The 19,027-nt window shown below is 36.1% G+C and overlaps 2 protein-coding genes across 2 annotated transcripts; both read right to left on the bottom strand.

The window, feature by feature from the left end:
* Positions 1–2,696: 2,696 nt before the first annotated feature.
* LOC103415502 (cytochrome b-c1 complex subunit 7-2, mitochondrial-like) lies at positions 2,697–5,344 on the bottom strand. Its single transcript, XM_008353830.4, has 4 exons — positions 5,050–5,344; positions 4,768–4,925; positions 3,472–3,519; positions 2,697–3,031 (listed from the first exon to the last, which is right to left on the bottom strand). Exons 1-4 carry the CDS (start codon positions 5,141–5,143, stop codon positions 2,963–2,965), a joined length of 369 nt encoding a protein of 122 aa, XP_008352052.2. The 5' UTR covers positions 5,144–5,344; the 3' UTR covers positions 2,697–2,962.
* A 1,661-nt stretch (positions 5,345–7,005) lies between these two features.
* Positions 7,006–15,920, bottom strand: LOC103408246 (UPF0481 protein At3g47200-like). Its single transcript, XM_070813472.1, has 2 exons — positions 14,002–15,920; positions 7,006–8,595 (listed from the first exon to the last, which is right to left on the bottom strand). The coding sequence occupies exons 1-2, from the start codon at positions 14,047–14,049 to the stop codon at positions 7,300–7,302; spliced, it is 1,344 nt and encodes a 447-aa protein (XP_070669573.1). The 5' UTR covers positions 14,050–15,920; the 3' UTR covers positions 7,006–7,299.
* Between the last annotated feature and the right edge of the window lie 3,107 nt (positions 15,921–19,027).

Genomic DNA, 19,027 nt, shown 5'->3' with positions numbered 1-19,027 from the left:
ATCTCATACATGCACAAACAAATGAGACCCACTACTAAATTATTTTGGCTAATGAATCGTGCATACGACTTACACCAGTTCCCATAACCATCACATCACCAACACTGCTAACATATGCAGACAATTTCACTAAAAAATTTCATGGATTCATGAATGTGCATAATAAATTTGAAAACAAGCATGCCAAGTGAAAATTAGGTAACATGCATGCTCAGTTAGGAACAAGAAAGAATGTCGGCAATGTACTTATTTATGAAGAGGAATGCATATAAGATTGCATGATAAATGAGTGGAAGATCAACCTTGTTGTAAGGAGATGAGAATTTTGATCGACTATGACAGTGAAGACTGAACTCACTGAACCATGCATCGCATCCATCTAGGTTTTCAAGTACAGGAGCCACCTAAAATTACAATACATGCACATGATGCTGATGGAGGTCGATCTTCTCCCTTTCTTTGTTGTTTATCCACATTTAAATTTTGGATCTTGAACTTCACTTTTTCCACTAGACCAATCATTAACGTTTCTCCTCATTCTTCGTAATGCTATAACTGTGTTACGTTTCATCCCATTCAAAATTATTTGACGTTTTTTTAAAACTAACTGTAATTAATTTATGCATTTAATTATTTTAAAATGAGCTCATACATGCATGAACAAATGAAACACGCTATCATTTAAACGTCTCGTTAGAGCATCTTCAATAAAAAATGTTAAATGCCTTAAAATGGGCATTTTTATTTTCTTTCTCAGCCATATACCTCTCTGATAGCAGAAATTCTAAATTTTCATCTCTCAGAAATATAAAATTCTATATCCAGTTTTTACATCTCAATTTGCATCTCTTTCGAGATGCTCTTAAATAATATATGGGGGATCTTTAATACCTAGCTCATTCTCCTCCAATCGGTTAAAGCACCTAGTCCCTTTAGATCAATCAATTTTTTTTAGGAAAACTAATGAAAATGACTTGAAAATTTTGAGATTTAATGATAAGGACAAAATAAAATATAAAGTGAATAGTACCATATTTGACTTTTTAGTGTAAAAATGTGGTTTTTCGTTAAAATGAACAGTACTGTGAACTTTTCGTTAAAACTTCCAATTTTTTTCGATAAGAAATTCCTTTAATCCATAGATTGACCATGGTCAGTCTTTTGGAGACGTAGAATAATTCTGCAGGAGGTGAGAGGGACATTGCTGGACTCCCAAACACAAACTGAACTTCCCAGTCACCGGTCTTTTGCCTTGCCTTGGCTTGAGGCAATTTCCATTCCTAAAGTCCTAATGTTAGAATTGGAAACCCTGGATCACTTTTAGACCTATACTTTGGGGAAGAGCGCAAAGAAAGACATTGTGCTTTAGCCAACTTGATTAAATCAAATTGCATTTATATGCATCACTAAGAGACCTTTTATAACCATTTCATTTTTAGTTTTCACTTTTTTATTAAACTGTAAGCTGAAAACATGTTTGGTACCTTTTTTTCAATTAAAAATAAATAAATAAAACTAATAAAAAACTAAAAATTGAAAATCAAAAAGTGAAAACTAATTCCTTTTTAAAGTATATAACAGCTAATGTAGTTTATATTGTTTATGGTTTTGTATTGTGTACAATTGACCAATTTGAATTCAAACATCGCCTCTCTTACTTTTAATCCACAACCACAACAACAAACTCCAAAACATTCTTAAGCTTCTAGTTCACATTCAATGACTTCTCATCCATTAGTTTCACTTTCACAAGGACTTCGCAAGTATCACGTTCCCAAGCTCAAATGCCTTCTCAAGCTCTTCCACGAGCTCAATGGTCTTTTAAAGCGATGTACGATTCAAAATTTCAAAGTTTTCAAAGTAGCGACTTGAAACACCAAAATTTTTTCGTTGGTGATTTGCTACAAGTGAGGCACAAACTTAAACCAAAACTGTGTGAAACCCAACTGAACCAAAACCAATTAATTTGTTTCCATTTCCGTTCTTAACCCAAAACCGTACCAAACCTAAATAAATTTTAATTTCATTTTCAGTTTTACCCTAAAACCATACTGAACCAAATCATGCCCACCCTAGCTGAGACGCCGTGAAGCGAACTTTTGTTTCACCAAGTCCAAATAAATCGTAGGTATGCTTAGGCCTACGGTCGAATAGTTTCCAGTGGCTCACAGAAAGAAAATCTTAAATTTTGTTTTTCGGCGCTGAAAACATCTATAATATTATACAATTTACAAACCGAAATACTCATGACGAAAATATAATAACTGTAACTGAAAAAAAATTATTTAATTACAAAACTATCATTCTTGGCAAATTAAAGTTAAATGTATTACACAGTTTTAAACTATAAAATTTTAAGGAATCCACATCCACATCCACATTTCACAACCGCTCTAGTACAGAGCAACTTACATAACGCAAGTATACCATCATCATGACCCTGTGCCATGTAAGTCGTCCTTCCACTACATCTCATAGCCAACAATAACCTTGCAAGAACATATTTCTACAGGCTTCACAAATAATATAGGACAACAAAAGGTAGGCAACCATTCTTGGTGCCCATAAAGATCCAAAACACAAGTACTGTGAGAAATTGCAGAACTCAAATCGATTTTTGATCCAATCATAGAGATTTTACTCGGAACATGAATAGAAGGTAACAAACGAGCAGCATAGAAAGAATTCAAGAACACTTGTAGAGAAAGCAGCTTATTGCAATCAAACGTATTAAAGTTGAAAGTTGGATCGCACATTATTATTGGAAAACAGACTTCCAGAATATGATAACCATCAAGGAAGTTCCAACTTCGAATCTCAAATGGCAACAATTTGGAAAAGCTTCTAGAACAGAACACAATCTCCGTTCAGGTGTGGAAACATATACCAGAAACAATGCTATCATTTCATCCCAAGATTCATTCCAACAAAAAAAAAAATAGTTAAAGAGGCAATAGCATGCTTATGGAATGGTGCGCTGATAGAGTGGCAAAGCTCCCAAAGACTCACGCTCTGCGCTTTCCTTCTTCACCTGCAAACATAAGCATAATTTAGCAGTTAATGACAAATTATGTACCCAACATGTCATACGTGTGCAAAATCATAGATTGTTTTTTCTAATTCGGTAGAACATCCAAAGCCTCACGCTCTTCTCTATATTGGTTATTCTATATCTTCTGTTCACGGATTGCCAGAGAACAGAGACCATAACAAAAAGGAAAATTGACGTTTTTCCCATCCCAAATTACACACATGTAGCAAATTAGCAATAAAGATATTCCAAAAAACCTTACATGTAAACATATCTTCCCATAAACTGTTCTAAAAAATAAACAGTCACCGGAAATCTTCAATGTTTTAGTTAAAAACTCAAACAGGTTGGTATATAGAAGCTTCATAGTTGACGACACAAACACAAACTGAAACACCCAAGAAACAACCGTAGTAAAGAAGAAAACAAACGTTACTTACCAGAGTCAGCATTTCCTGAAGGTAGCTCCTGAATGGTGTTTGCTGTGCCTGCAAATAGCAAAACAAAGGCAAGTGTTTACAATGCCATTTTAATATTACATAAATATATGCGTGGTTACAATATGCTGAATATCGGCGCCAACAATACGAACAACACATTCAAACTCAATTTTCTGCTACAATATGCACCGAACAACACATTCAAACACAACATTCTACACATGCTACTACGATTTCACAAAAAATCTTGTAGAATTGTATGACATATGAATTAGAAAGGCAAAACCTGTTGTGCCTTGGCCCGTTCGTCAGTGCGGAAACGAGATTCAGATTACAACCTCACCAAAATCACACTCAGTTGAACAGAATAAAATACAAGAAATAGAGACACCGAGAAATTTACGAGGTTCGGCAAAAACCTGCCTACGTCCCCGGAGAGATATTGCTCTTCACTATGAGAATAACAGTACAAGTACACATGAGTTAAATCGACATAACCCAATCCCAAATCCCTTGTACACCCACTCATAGAATTTTCCCAAGAGCCTCACTCTACCCCAAGAGTTCTTTCACTAGAATACTTTTCACTCTAGCTGTCTTGATTTTCTCTCAACCCATGTTCAACCTTTCCCATGGAAGAGCCGAATGCTCTGTCCACCTTGGATGTTTTTCTGATGCCTTCTCAGGAGAGAGCCGAATGCTCTCTGCCTCTCTAATGCCCTGCTTCTGCCTTTAAACAAAGAAAAAAAAATAAACTTTCCTTCCTTTACAAACATAATCATGATGCATCATGATGCTCCTACTTTCTGCTTTGCCTTTTGACCAAACTCAAAGCCACTCACGTGGCATTCCAATGGGAAACCAAAACAAGGACAAAGTGGAAAGAATCCCAAACATGTCTTCCACTATTTATCCGAAAGTGCACCACATTATTTTTCCACTAAATGCAAAGCATGCACAATTGCACAAATCATCCACTGCTGAAAACACATGGGTCACTTCATTGTTGCCAGCTTAAAATATGAGCCAATCACAACATTCTACACATGCTACTACGATTTCACAAAAAATCTTGTAGAATTGTATGACATATGAATTAGAAAGGCAAAACCTTTGATTCCAATTAACATTATATCATTCATGATTAAGTTCTCAGTCATACTAATCCAATATCAATCATAAAATGCAAAATTGTAGTCAAATTCCACACACCACAAATCCCTATGAATTAAATCAGGGATTAGATTTGGAAAGCAAAGTGATACAGAAATGATATGAGGTAAAAGAAAAAGGCACCTGAAGATGGTCGGGGAGGTACTCGTGCTTCATGGAGAGGTCCATGGCGCGCTTGAGACGCTGGTTACGAGCGTCCACAATCTCCCTCGGCAGACGACTCAGAGCCTCCTTGATGTCCAAATCGTAGTAGGGATCGTACAGATCATCGTATCGAAGCCCTAATTTCCATTACCAATTTTAGCACAAATCAAATCAAATGAAACCAAATCGGCCTATACATACACCGAGATACATATACATACAGAGAGAGAGAGATTAGGGTTTGGGAAAGAGGAGGTGTACCGTAATGGCGGAGGCGCTGGGAGACGGCCTTCATGTGCTGGCGGGCGAACCAGTTCGTCCTTGGATCCACCAAAGATTTCAGCAACGACGCCATTTTTGCCTTCTCTCTCTCAAGACTGAGTTTCGGAAATAATGGTTTGAGTTTTTTGACGGCAGCGATGCTGTTGGTGGCTATGGCTATGATGACTCCAGAGCCGACACGTCGTTTTAAATCGGGGCACCGTGAGAGGAAAGGGCTTCTGGATCTGGTCGTTATTTTTGGGCCACCAAATTAAAGCTATTGTGATGTTAGGATGTGGATCTCTAGAAAACGGAGGCCCTATAGCAAAAAATATAAAATAAAATAAAAAGAGGTAAAAGTAGCCAGTTATCTCATTGAATTTTGCTTTTAGCCAATCGTCCATTTGAGTTTTTAAAAATAGCCAATTATGTTCCCTCGGTCAGATTTTCAAAATTTCTTTATCCATTCTTCTATTCATGTTTGTACACTTCCAAGGATAACAAAAAAATCATTTCGTTGAACTCAGATGAGTTGTTGTAATGCAGAGGTTTATAGATCAAACTTGCTTGAGGAAATGTATTTTAGAAAGACAAAAAGTCATATTTACCTTTGATTGAGAGAGAATTGGGCTCGGGTATTTGACTAATTTGCACAGGATTTGAATGTAACGTTGAAATAAAAAATTAAGGAGAAAAACAAGAAAGTCTGGGTTTAAGTAATGTCTTTAAATGGTTGGAATTATTGGTACATTCGTAACCTTGGTCAATTTTTTTTTTTTGATGATCTTGTGCGTGTACTGTTTCAAATAATATCTCTAAGGAGGCAGATTGTCTGCCCTTCTGTTTGGGTGCCCTTCCCATCCCCTCATATTTGTGCTGTCACTGTTAAACCACGTCAGCATTTTATATTATTATTATTTTTTGTCTTATTATTTCTATAAAAAAAATTAATATAAATATTGACGTGGCTTAATCGTGACAGCACAAAATAGAAGGGGATGGGAAGGGCACCCAAATAGGAGGGCAGACAATCTGCCTCATCATAACCTATATATGTATGTTTTAATACCCAAAGATCATTTTTGTCTTCGAGTCTCTATAAATTACACATTCTCTCAAACAATTCAACGCAACAAGTGAAAGAGCAATACACAAGAGAAGTGAAAATTTACAAGGAAAAGATGAATAAGTTTACAATCACATCTTTCCTCCTTGTGTTGGTGCTTTTGTCAAGCTCCACAGGTCTGTTTCAATTATCTTGAATCATATTTATTTTTGGGTAGCCTTTTTGCTTTCTATGACTAAAATAACCTACAATATATTTCTGTTTCATATGGTCTAAACATCCATGCAAGCTTTTGGCATCTTTTTTTTTAATGTTTTTTTCCTAATCTTGTATCAATAGTACTAGGTTTTGCAGTAATTGATTTCTAAGATTTTTTTAAATTTTGGTTTTTATTTGCTCGTGTCACTTTCTTGCATTTTCCATGTTTTTTCAATAATTAATCAATTTTTAATTAATTAGTAATTTGATTGTGATTTCAGTTTGCAAGATTTCAATTGCTCAAGCTTCAAGGTGCTGTGATAATCACCCCGAGCTAGGAAAATGTGTGCCTGGTGAAGATGACAACGTTGAAAAATATGGAAAGTGCTGGAAATTCTGCGTTGCAGATTGTGAGAAAGGAGGTTTCTGCAAAAATATTAGCTCTGGCCCCGTATGCCATTGCTACTGTTTAGCTTTTTTCAACACAAGGATATTGATTCATTTCATATTATATTTTGAATAAACATTGTGAGCATGTACTGGAGGAGGTTGTTCCTTGTTTGGAGTTTCATCTCCAACATGCATCTGTGTAACACAATAATTTGTTGAATAATATTGCTTTGGTTTTAAAAATACAAGGTTTATTGAATCTAAACGCCCGAAAATATAAAAGTGCAGATGAGAAAAAAGCCTGCGGAAATCACTTCCCTTTATTTACAACACATACTTCAATGAAAGTCATTACAATTAGCCACTTCCCTATCAAGTATAAAATCACACTCTTCAAACCTTTATTTTGTTGGAACATCTATTACACTCACTTCAAGGAAACCTGAGATTGCTAATGCAAACTCTGTACCGTCTCAAAGACTAGGCTAGACTTCTAAGGGTGCGGAGGATACGGCAAAGGAGAGACTTCCGGATCCTCCGGAGAAGCAGAGACTTGTGGATCCTCCGGAGAAGGAGAGACTTGCGGTCGTTTATGCTTAAGCAACAGATATAACAGTGCACACAGTTTGTATGAAAGTGAGTAAGAGGAGAATAACAGCTGCAACAACAGAAATAATGGACCAAGGCGTGTTAAAATAATTTTGTCTCAAATTTGCCATCCATTTGTGCCTGCGAGTTCTGCAGTAGCTGTTGAGGTTTTCACAAAGAGGGGCATAACAGTAGTGGTCTAATATCATCCCAGTGCCAAGGTCATGAAGCAAAGTAGATATCTTCTTGGTACTGCCTAGCCAATTTTCAATAATTCCATGCTCAACAAGCAATTCCACATCCTTTGGGGTTTTCGCAAGACGCTTCATGAGGAAAACATAACTAGTTAGGCAATCCTCCCCTCTCTTATGGCATTGTTCAAAAGCAAGGAGATTTCTGATTGCCAGATCTGTGGTATCGGCTACTATTAACGTCGGAATTTCGAGGATACCATCCGAGAATTTTATGTCAAATATATTGCTGCCTTTTCCGACCGTAAACTTGACTCCAGCCTGGAGTAGCTCTGCCGCATTGGGTACGGCTGTCGTTTTAAGCTCCCTTCTAGTTTTTGATTTCAACGGTCGGTATAGAATTCTTATCAGATCAACAAAATGTTGTACTTCTACTTCAGTATAATATTTTTCATAAAAAGCCTCTTCTTTTCCCTTTCTAACAACTTGGCTTACAAAAAAGTAGTAGGAAATTTCGAGTAACGAAGGCCGTGGATGTGCAGAAGAAGAAAGTGTGTTAAAAAGAACCTGAAGAATGAAGAATGGCAGCTGGTTTTCAAGCAACCCCAAATCTGGACGCACATCCCATCTCATCATAGGGTTGTTAAATATGTAATCATCACCTTCACAATGTGAGTCACGGCACCTCAATAAGAACTCAATGACGAAGGCGGCATCCACTAAAACAATTCTTACGAATTGCTCACTGCCAAACTCAATGGGTTCTGCATAAGAACCTCGCAACCTTCCCTCTTGGTCCTTTATCATTTGTATATAATCAGAGAAGCTTACCCTTTCCCTGGTTCGGCTTAGAAAATGTCGCAGGTACCTTTTTTTGTGTTCTTCCATGGCTTTTAAATGTTCCTTGCCATGGTGAAGTGGGCCTATAGAGACTACTTGAGGTGTATATGCTTTCTCATTTACCCGCCGCAGTCGATTAGGAACTCTATAGATACACCGCGAAGGGGACAGGGTTGACAAGTTATCCAACTCCTCTTGTAATGGATCCTTGGGGTTTTCTATGTAATGTGGAGCTTCATGGACTCCTTCCATTTTACCTCCTGAGATCGTTATCTGCATTGATTCAAATATTTCATTAGGCACACATTCAACTAAGATACTTGGAGCAAACTTTTGTAAGAAAGAAACAAAAAAAACCCCATCAGATGCCTTCGGAGTTCTTGTCGAATATGTAAGAATATGAGTATGAGGTAGAGTAGTTTTGGGATCGGCTATATGTATTCAGTTTGATAGAAAAGTCTTGTTAATAAGAGGAATGCTGATCCTTGACAAAGAAGGATTTTGTACTGCATTGAGATCAGTTCTTATGGAACAAAGAAACAAGTATTTGTTTCCTATAGGGATTTTAATAGGGAATCCTATCTGTTATGGAAAAGACTATATGTATATATATGGTGGCATCTCTTCTCATAGAACACACGCTCATATTGGGACTTAAACCTATTTGTAAGTCGAGTTCTTGATCATCTGCGAGAGAAGAGAAGGTTCACTGAAAGTTCGGCACCATGGCTTCTAGTTCAGGGACTTCTACAGGTATGCCATTCTTCTTAAGTTATCTCATAGACAATATTGGTTGGTTCTTATATTAGATTGTGCTTCATGTTTAATCTTGTTTAGTTAATTAAGTCTAACATGTGGTATCAGAGCCACAAGACATATAAACATGAGTTTAGATCAAACGTTTGTGTTTTCATTCTAATAAAAAAAAAAATTAACTCTTGCCCTCGTGGAGAATCGAAGTCTGGTTCTGGTGATTGTAAAAGAAACAGTGGAGGAAAACGACAAAATAACGGCTTTATAAGATTAAACTGAAAATTTGACCCTTGGAACCCCTAAACCATTGCCGAATGAGGGTTTTCGCATATTAGAGTTAGTTTTAATTCTCTTCATGAATAACGATCTGGGTTTTTCCTTTAAGCAATAAAACCTTCTGTTTTCAAATTCTAAATCGCTTCCGCTATTCTCTTCGTGAAATTGAAATCAGTGATTAAAAGGTATGTTAATTGCTTTTGATTTTCTCAAATACCTGTGTATGTTTTAGTGCATATGAAAATGCTTTGCTGCTGCAGTTTGTATTAATAAATTGCTACAGAGAATTGCTGCAGTGAGAAACATATTAAGGATATCAGTTTTGAATACAAATTTTGGATTTTGATTTAACTTTGATAACTTTTGAATCTGTTCATTATATATCACATGTATGAGACACCATTAATTCATCCGGTGTCTGAGGATACATGATTACTGCAGCATGTTGACTGAGTTCTTGTTATATCATTTATTCTATATATGCTTATCAACAAATTGTTGTTAAGACTATATGAGTTTGTGATTAAAGTCATGATGTGCAAAAGGATGTTGAAATGAAATCAGGAACTAATAAGTTCATTTTTGTGATTTCATGACTTCTACAGCATTTGCAATATCATTAAGAACTATGAACTTGGCTAACATTTCCATTCTCACAGGGGGAAGCAACTACAAGAAGTGGAGACGAGAGATTGGTCTCTTGTTGATACTTAATGAATTTGACATAGCACTTGACATTCCCAAGCCAGTTTTGACTGATCAAAGCACTAGGGCTGAGAAAGCTGATGCAGAGAGATGGATCAGAGCTAACAAAGTGGCACTTTCCATACTTGAAAGTGCCATGATTGATATTGTTCGAGGTGGGATCAAGAAGCATGAATTGGCTATTGACCATTTGAAAGCAATTGAGAAGAAGTTCAAAGAGTCTCAAAAGGCAGAAATCAGTCAATACATGGCAATGCTTACCATATACAAAATTGAAGGCACTGGTTCCATCAGAGACCACATCATGAGAATGACTAATGCAACTGAGAAGTTGAATTCTCTAGATGTCAACATTGGTGAGAAACAAATGGTATCCTTCAAGCTTTTCCAAGCAAATACAGTCAGTTAAAGGTGTCGTATAATACTCAAGACAATAAATGAGATGTCAATGAGCTAATAGCACAATGTGTTCAAGAGGAGACTAGACAAAAGCAAGAAAGAGGAAAGGATGCAGAAACGGTGAATTTTGTGCAACCAGATAAGGGGAAAAAGGCAATCAATTCATTCTCTGAACACTCTGGTAAAAATTCCAATACCAAGCTGACCTTTTTAAGTCAAATGTATCTGCTAAAGTAAATGACTCTATTAAGGGATCTAACAATCTTAGGGTTAAAACGAAAAATATTGCTAAACTTAGATGTTTTTTCGCAAAACTAGAAGACACTGAAGGAAAGATTATCAAGTTTTCCAGGACTATCTTAAAAGTAAGGGTGCAGAACAAGTTAATGTTTGTGTCGAGTCAAATTTGATTGAAATTCCTGTGAATTCTTGGTGGTTTGATACTGGTTGCTCAGTCCACATTACAAATTCTTTAGAGGTTTTATGACATCAAAACAAACTGGTTTTAAGAACTATAATATCTTTGTAGGTGAAGGAACTAAGGTTGCAGTAGAAGCTATTGGAATGGTAAGCTTAAGATTGTCTTCTGGTTTTATACTAAAATTAAATGATGTGCTTTATGTGGCAAAGATGAGGAGTAATTTGATCTCTGCTTCTAAAATTGCCAAAAATGGTTTTGTTTTTCTAGGTGATGTTGAGTGTTTAAATTTTTTTGAAAAGAACCGCCAAGATTGTGTTTTGGGAACTGCATACTTGAGTGACAACTTGTGGTGTTTAAATTGTACTTTGGAGTCTAATAACCAACAAGTTTTAAACATAAGCACTAAGAGGATGCACTGCAATGGTGATTCCTTCATACTTTGACACAAAAGGTTAGGACACATATTCAAAGAAAGAGTTTTAAAGCTGTCCAAAGCTAAGTTAATTCCTGAATTGAATTTTGCTACTGCAACTGAGTGTGTTGATTGTGTCAAGGGAAAAATGACTAATTTTAGGAAATTGGATGCTAAAAGAAGTCATGATTTGCTGGAAATTATACACACTGACATTTATCGTCCTTTTTCAATTAAAACCATGTGGTAAATCTTATTTTGTTAACTTCATTGATGACTTCTCAAGATTTTGTTACACTTATTTAATTAGTGAGAAGTCATATGTCCTTGATTGTTTCAAAATTTATAAAACTGAAGTAAAAAAACAATTAGGAAAGATCATTAAGATTGTTAGATCGGATAAAGGAGGGGAGTACTTTGGCAGGTACACTGAGGTTGGACAACACAAGGGTCTTTTTGCTCTTTATCTTGAATAACAATGCATTGTGGCTCAATACACCACACCTGGAACACCACAACAAAATGGAGTTTTAGGGAGGAGAATTAGAACCTTGATTGGAATGGTAAGGAGTATGATGACAAGGTCAAAATTGCCTAGATTTATATGGGGAGAAGCATTGAAGACAACAACTTATATACTGAATCGAGTTCCTTGTAAAGCAGTTTCATTAACACCTTTCAAAATCTGGAGTGAAAGAAAGCCTAGCTTTGATCATTTTTATGTTTGGGGATGTAAAGCTGGGGCTTGAATTTATAATCCAAATGAGAAGAAACTGTATCCAATAAATGTTTCATGCTACTTATGATATTGATGAAGTTCACAATGTTAAAGATACAAATTGAATGTATGTAATTCTTGAAAGATGTTTTGCATTATGGTTGCAATAAAGTTACAGAGTTCTACATTTTGAGATGTATATGAATTGATTGTGATTGGGCACTTTTGTTAATAGACTTAGTGATCACTTCTATCTAAAAACAATTGAATAAGCTGAGTACTTGAAACTATTCTCATACTCAAGTGGGAGAATGTAAGAATATGAGTATGAGGTATATTAGTTTTGGGATCGGCTATATATATTCAGTTTGAAGAAAAGTCTTGTTAATAAGAAGAATGATGATCCCTGACAAAGAAGGATTTTGTATAGCATTGAGGGCACATTTACTAATCCGTAATCAGATTGAGAGGAATTGAATTGAGAATGAATTGAATTGAGGAGGAATTGGAATGAGGTGGAATCAGAATCAGATTACTGTTGAAGTTGTTTACTAAAACTGTCTGGAATCGAAGTAAGAATGACATTGATCTATATAAACTGTTTACTAATTCACTTGAAACGGAATGAAACTAATGTGATTACTAAAATACCCCTAGTTTAACTAATCTATTTTCTATGCTAATTATTTTTAAACTTTTATCTTTCATTTATTTATTTATTAGTATTTCTTCTTCTCATTCACGCTTTCAAAAACCCTCTAGAAACTCTACAACTTCAATTTCCCAGAAACTCTTCTTCTCATTCTTTCATTTTTCCAATTTTTTTTGTGATCCTCCATCTCTCCCTCTCTTCCCCATCTTTCCCAATCTACCCATTTCTAAAATTTCCCCATCGTTCTCTGCTGCCGACGTATTGCCGACCTACCCCTTTCTAAAATATCTTTCTCTGCTGCCAACCCACCCCACGTTTGCGAAGAACCTTTCATGCTCCCTCCCTCCATGTCCCAGCCTTAATTTTTTTACCCCAAATTTGAGTTTCCTAGTTGCGGCAATGAATGAGTTTTTAACCATGGAGTCAGCGAATCGAAGAGTTGAAATGAGAATATATAAGAATAGGGACATGAATCGGGTTTGGGATAAACAATAGTTGATTGAAGGCAAGGAGGAAGATGGACCTTGAAAGCTCCAGTCCCAAGTCACGGAACGAAGAGAAATTGGAGAAGAAGTTGCAAGGAGTCCACTGAGAGAGAAGTAAGTGTGTTGAAGCTGCATGGGTGTTTTGGGATATAAAAAGAAGTACAAGGGCACTTTAGGAAGAAAAGTTTGATTACTGATGGACCCTTTCTTATGGAATTCAATTACCACCTATATCTTGGTAATTGGATTCCAGGCAAATCTGGAATTGAATTCTCCATTTTGGGTGGACCCCACCTTTGTTTTCATTCCCTATATACAAGTAAACACATGAATGCATTTGAAGGAATGCAATTCCGATTCCACTTACCTCATTCTCGTTTCGTAAACATGCCATGAGATCAGTTCTTATGGAACAAGGAGACAAGTATTTATTTCCTATAGGGATTTTAATAGGGAATCCTATCTGTTATGGAAAATACTATATGTGTGTGTATGTGTGTGTGTGTGTGTGTGTGTGTGTATATATATATATATATATGATGACCTCTCTTCTCACATAACACACGCTCATATTGGGGCTTAAACCTATTTGTAAGTCGAGTTCTTGATCATTTGCGAGAGAAGAGAAAGTTCAGCACCATGGTTTCTAGATCAGGGACTTCTGCAGGTATGCCATTCTTGTTAAGTTATCTCATAGACAATATTGGTTGGTTCTTATTAGATTGTGATTCATGTTTAATCTTGTTTAGTTAATTAAGTCTAACAGAATATTGCTACTAAATATTCATATGAAACCGCCTACAGTTTGAAGTGCTCCGAAACCCTACGTTTACTGTCTAGGAGATAAGAATCACTTACATCATATTCTTCACCATTTCCTACTGATTCAATTTCTTCCAGATCCATTGGCTCCTCCACGGGGTCCGAAGCCTGCAACAAACAATCACATGGAGCAAACTTTTGCAAGAATAAAAAAACCTCGCCAGATGCCTTCGGAGGTGGTGTGGTTTTCCTATGGAGCTGAACGTTAGAAAATATGACTGCAGATCATTCTGATCCTCTGATAGATGAAGTAGAAACTTTTTTTTTCTCTTGGGTGTATTTAACTTGACAAAAACTTGCGTAAAAATCATTCTTATTCACACCGTAACTGAATCAAGCTATCAATTCCATAAAATTGTAAAATTCCAACGATCCATAGTAATGTTATGCACCACGCATCATGACAGCAAACAAAACAAATGCTCAATCAATATGATTTAGGAATGACTTGGCTTAATAGAATTGAAAATCCCAACTCACAAATTGCAATTTGATGTCAGCAGATGAAGGCTTTAGCTAGTGCGAGTAGGCATGAACAAATTCTTATTTACGGAGAGGGTTGTTGTCAACAAAAGGACAAATGGAATCCCAAATGTCAACTTACTAACATGTGAGGGGAAGGTAATTTTCAATAAAAATGTTGATAAAGTTAACCAATAGCCATTCAAATCAGTTCAACTAATGCATCAAAGTGGCAACACGATTATTGTTGTAATCCATTTTGCAGAAGTAGGCAGTGAATTCAAACAAAACAAAGGTAAAAAGCAATTTGAATAAAACCCCAATTCTAAAATTACCTTAAACTTAATTATATGAACACAACAATTCAAACCAAAGCATCAAAGGGAATTTATTCAATCTACATCCAAAGTCTAAGGAAAATAGTAAAACGATTTTGTATATTTTTTTGGCTTAAATGTTAAATTGGTCCATGTGTTTACTCTATCAGTCAATTTGGTCCCCATGTTTTCAATTTAGCCAAATTGGTCCCCATGTTTAACAAATTGTCCATAAATGGTTAACAGAGATAAACACGGAGACAAATTGACCGATAAGATGAAATATAAGGACCATTTTGACATTTAAGCCTTTTTTGAAGAGAACCTAATTGATCAACTTCTTATAACGTAATTGAATTGTTATGCAATTCTTCTCTGCCAGGCTGAAGTTAGAGGATCCATGTATACACACACAAAAAATGAGCAGAAGCAAGAAGACAAACCCCACAAACTCACAATGAAAATTCCTATATTTGTATTTGAATGTTCGAAAACAATCTAAATCATGTAATTGATACAAAAACACAATTTAAATTAAATCTCACCCAAGTCATCTCCTAACGACGAGCAATTCACAATTATTTGAAATCCAATTATTGTCTTCCTTTACTTGTTCAATTTTTAGCATGCAAGAATTTAATAGTCTAAACAAATAATTATACCTTATAACATCGTCTAAAGTCCTAGTTTTCCTCATAATCAAGACTTTAATAATAAACAAATATGTGCAAGGAAAGCTTACCAGATATTCAAGACTTCCTCTGTTGGCAGAATTTGAGGCTTGCAAGTTATATATTATCATATAGTGACACAGGCACTCTTATATAATGGGGAGAAAGTTAATTATATTCTTGAACCATATATAGTTTAATTCAGAGGGGCCGGGAGCATCGAATGGTTACTTCCCTTTGGTTGGGGAGTTGAGAATCACTTACATCATATTCTTCACCATCTCCTTCACTTTTAATTTCAGCCTCACTTTCCACTACTACCCATTCAATTTCTTCCAAATCCATTGGCTCCTCCGCGAGGTCCGAAGCCTGCAACAAACAATCACAATGGAGCAAACTTTTGTAAGAATAATGCCAGATGCCTTCGGTGGTGTTGTGGTTTACCTTTGGAGCTGGACTGCAGATCATTTTGATCCTCTGATAGATGAAGTGGTAGCTTTTTTTTTTTTTGTTTTTTTTTTTGTAGGTTGTTTTTTTCGAAAATTCCATACCGTTGGAGCAACTTCACATCCTTCGAAAAGCTCTTTTACAAAAAAAGTTTACCAAACACTCGACAACTTTATTTTATAGCTGTTTATTCTCACATCACATTAAAAACAATTTATTCAAGTAGAGGTGGTTTTCACTCACTAAAAATTTGATAGCTCAATCTTTCAGGTGCCTCTCCACATATCCCAGTTACACATATAAATGAAATGAAGAGATGTGAGATAAAGCTTGACTATGTTTTGGTAACTTGGTGGAGTGCGAATCTCTCGTTGGGAAATTAGGAAACCTTTCGTGTTCTATAACTGATGAGAAAGTTTGTCTACATATATAGTTGTGTCTTTTGCAATGGGCTACATGCAGGTGAAATTCTTACAGCTCTTTTGACATTATACTTCCAAGAAATCAAGCAGAGGTGAGGGCAATCAATATAGATAGTTGGGTAGACATGCAAGCACAAATCATAATACAATCGGGACAGCTCTCAGTAGCAACAGGGTTTACAAGTATCTACAACACAAACAGGAATCCCACTGTAGAACAACCAGACAAACAATGTAGGATGTAGTGACAGAAAGTGGATTCGGAAGTCTCCACATTGACCAGTGTACATAAAGACCCCACGGAGACCTTCCATTATCTGTAATTCTAAAGATTTTAGATCCAGTGTCACATCCGAAAAAAGAAAAAAAAAAAAAAACCCCCTCCACATGTTTTAATTTCTATACAAGACGTTGTAGATAGATCTACAATATTGTTACCTTAACGAATATGTTTCACGTAAGTCGAAACAAGAGATAGGCGGCTATAGAGTTTTTAAATCCAGGGTTTTGATATGGAAGGGAGAGAACGGCTATGTGTGCCCCATCTTAGATCTGAAGCTTCCAGTCAAAACATCCAAAAGACAAAACAAAATTCTACTAAAAGTTAAAATAAGGCGTGTTTCCATCTCCCCCTCACTCTCCTCATTAGGGGAGGCCAATTCTTAGGCCATGGGAAGAGCTCCCTCACCCTCAGAAGCTCTCACCCTCTCATCATCTCACAAACAGAGAAATACAATATCAGTATGGACGTAGCCCAAACATTGGGGTGAACCACGATACATTTTGTGTTATTTACTTTCTTGCAGATTCACGGTCGGATTTACGTTGTTCCAAAACCTCCGGTTTTGTGCATCAACATTTGGCGTCGTCTGTGGGAAACGATACGAAAAGTTGTGTCGGTTCTCTTTCATTTTTTCACCTCCGCCGTGAATCTGCAAGATCACAAAAACCCAAGAAACCAGTCACATCTCCCCCTCTTTCTGTCTTCCAAAATTAGCAAGGATTCATCAGAGAAAAAACTAAACAGAAAATAAAAAGGCGTGACAGAGAGAGAAATTCAGTGGGATTCCCTGCTCTTAAACTCTCTCTCTCCTCTTTCTCTCTCATCACACATTTTCTCACTCCAATTTCATATAAAATCCCCAGAAACAAAAATCAAATCCCAAATTCCCCAATTTTTGAATTCAGCAACCCCAAATATGAATCCCGAATTTTGTTCCTTCCAAATACTTGGGGGACTTAGCCCATTATTTATGTATTGAGGAGCGAACCCTTATTTTATAAAAGGGACTCTCTCACTTTCATTAGAGAGCATCCATTATTCATGTACTGAGGAGCGAACCCTTATTTTATAAAATGGACTCCTTCACCTTTATTAGAGAGCATCGCCGCCAGCTGAGCAACTGCCTCGCCGCGAGCATCACTCATAACCTATTATTCATGTACTGGGGAGCGAGCCCTTATTCTATAAAAGGGACTCCCTTACCATCATTAGAGAGTATCGCTGCCTATTGAGCAACCGCCTCACCGCGAGCATCAACTCTAGCCCATCATTTATGTATTGAGGAGCGAGCCCTTATTTTATAAAAGGGACTCCCTCACCTTCAACGCCACAAGCCGAGCCATCCAAGGCAACATAAGCCACAAGCAGAGCAGCCTCGCAACATGTGCTACTACTAGTTGAGTATCATTTCAGATTGAGCCCCACCTCATATCGAGTATCAGTTCTAGACGACATCTAGTTACTTTGGCCCACACATGGACTGAATTTCAATTCTCCAGCCAAAAGACTCTCTTGACTGAAGACTTTGGGGACTACTGTTTATACCATACTTAGGGCATCCGTATTTAGACCTTGTATAAATACTCGGGGGACTCAAATGTAATTATGTAATAAATGAAGGCGCAAATATGTAATAAATGAGGAACCCTTATTCTATAAAATGACTTCTCACTCTCCTCATTAGGGGAGGCCAATTCTTTGGCCATGGGAATAACTTTCTCACCCTCAGAAGCTCTCACCCTCTCATCCTCTCACAAACATACAATATTAGTGTGGACGTAGCCCAAACATTGGGGTGAACCACGATACATCTTGTGTTATTTACTTTCTTGCAGATTCACGGTCGGATTTACGTTGTTCCAAGACCTCCGGTTTGTGCATCAACACCTTTCCTTATAAATTCCTATATCCAACGACCATTCAAACATAAAAACTAAAATCATCAAGAAACAAAAAAAATACATAAATTGAAATGACAAAAACAATAAAGAAAATGTAGGTTTGTATATAAGAAGTAGATTTTTGTTTCCCAAAAATAAACAAGTAGATTTTGTTTCCAAAAATAAGAGTGAATTGTAGTAATGGTCCTTTAATTTTAATCAAATTGGAGTAATGATCATTCAATTAAAAATCGGAAAAATTAGTATCCGGTCCCTAATTTTTACTGTTCATTGACTAAGACCTTATTAGTTATCAAATTTTGATTCAAGTCCTTATCATTAATGTGATACTGAATTTACATGTTTATTATATAATTTTTAATATAAAAATTAGTAATTAATTTAGGGTTTAATACTGACACCTCTATTAAACTTCTAATTAATTTTCAATTCAAACATTTCCAAAATAAAAAAAAATTAAATTAAATTAAGTTTGTACCTATTAGTTTTTTTTTATATATAAAAAGATTCTCAAATTTTTAATCTTAAATGTACCCATTCATATAATTTTTCAATTTTT

This window comes from Malus domestica, chromosome 15 (genome assembly GCF_042453785.1).
Source record: "Malus domestica chromosome 15, GDT2T_hap1".
NCBI lineage: Eukaryota > Viridiplantae > Streptophyta > Magnoliopsida > Rosales > Rosaceae > Malus > Malus domestica.
Note: the sequence above shows the minus strand (reverse complement) of the source record. Positions and strands in the feature narration are given on the sequence as shown.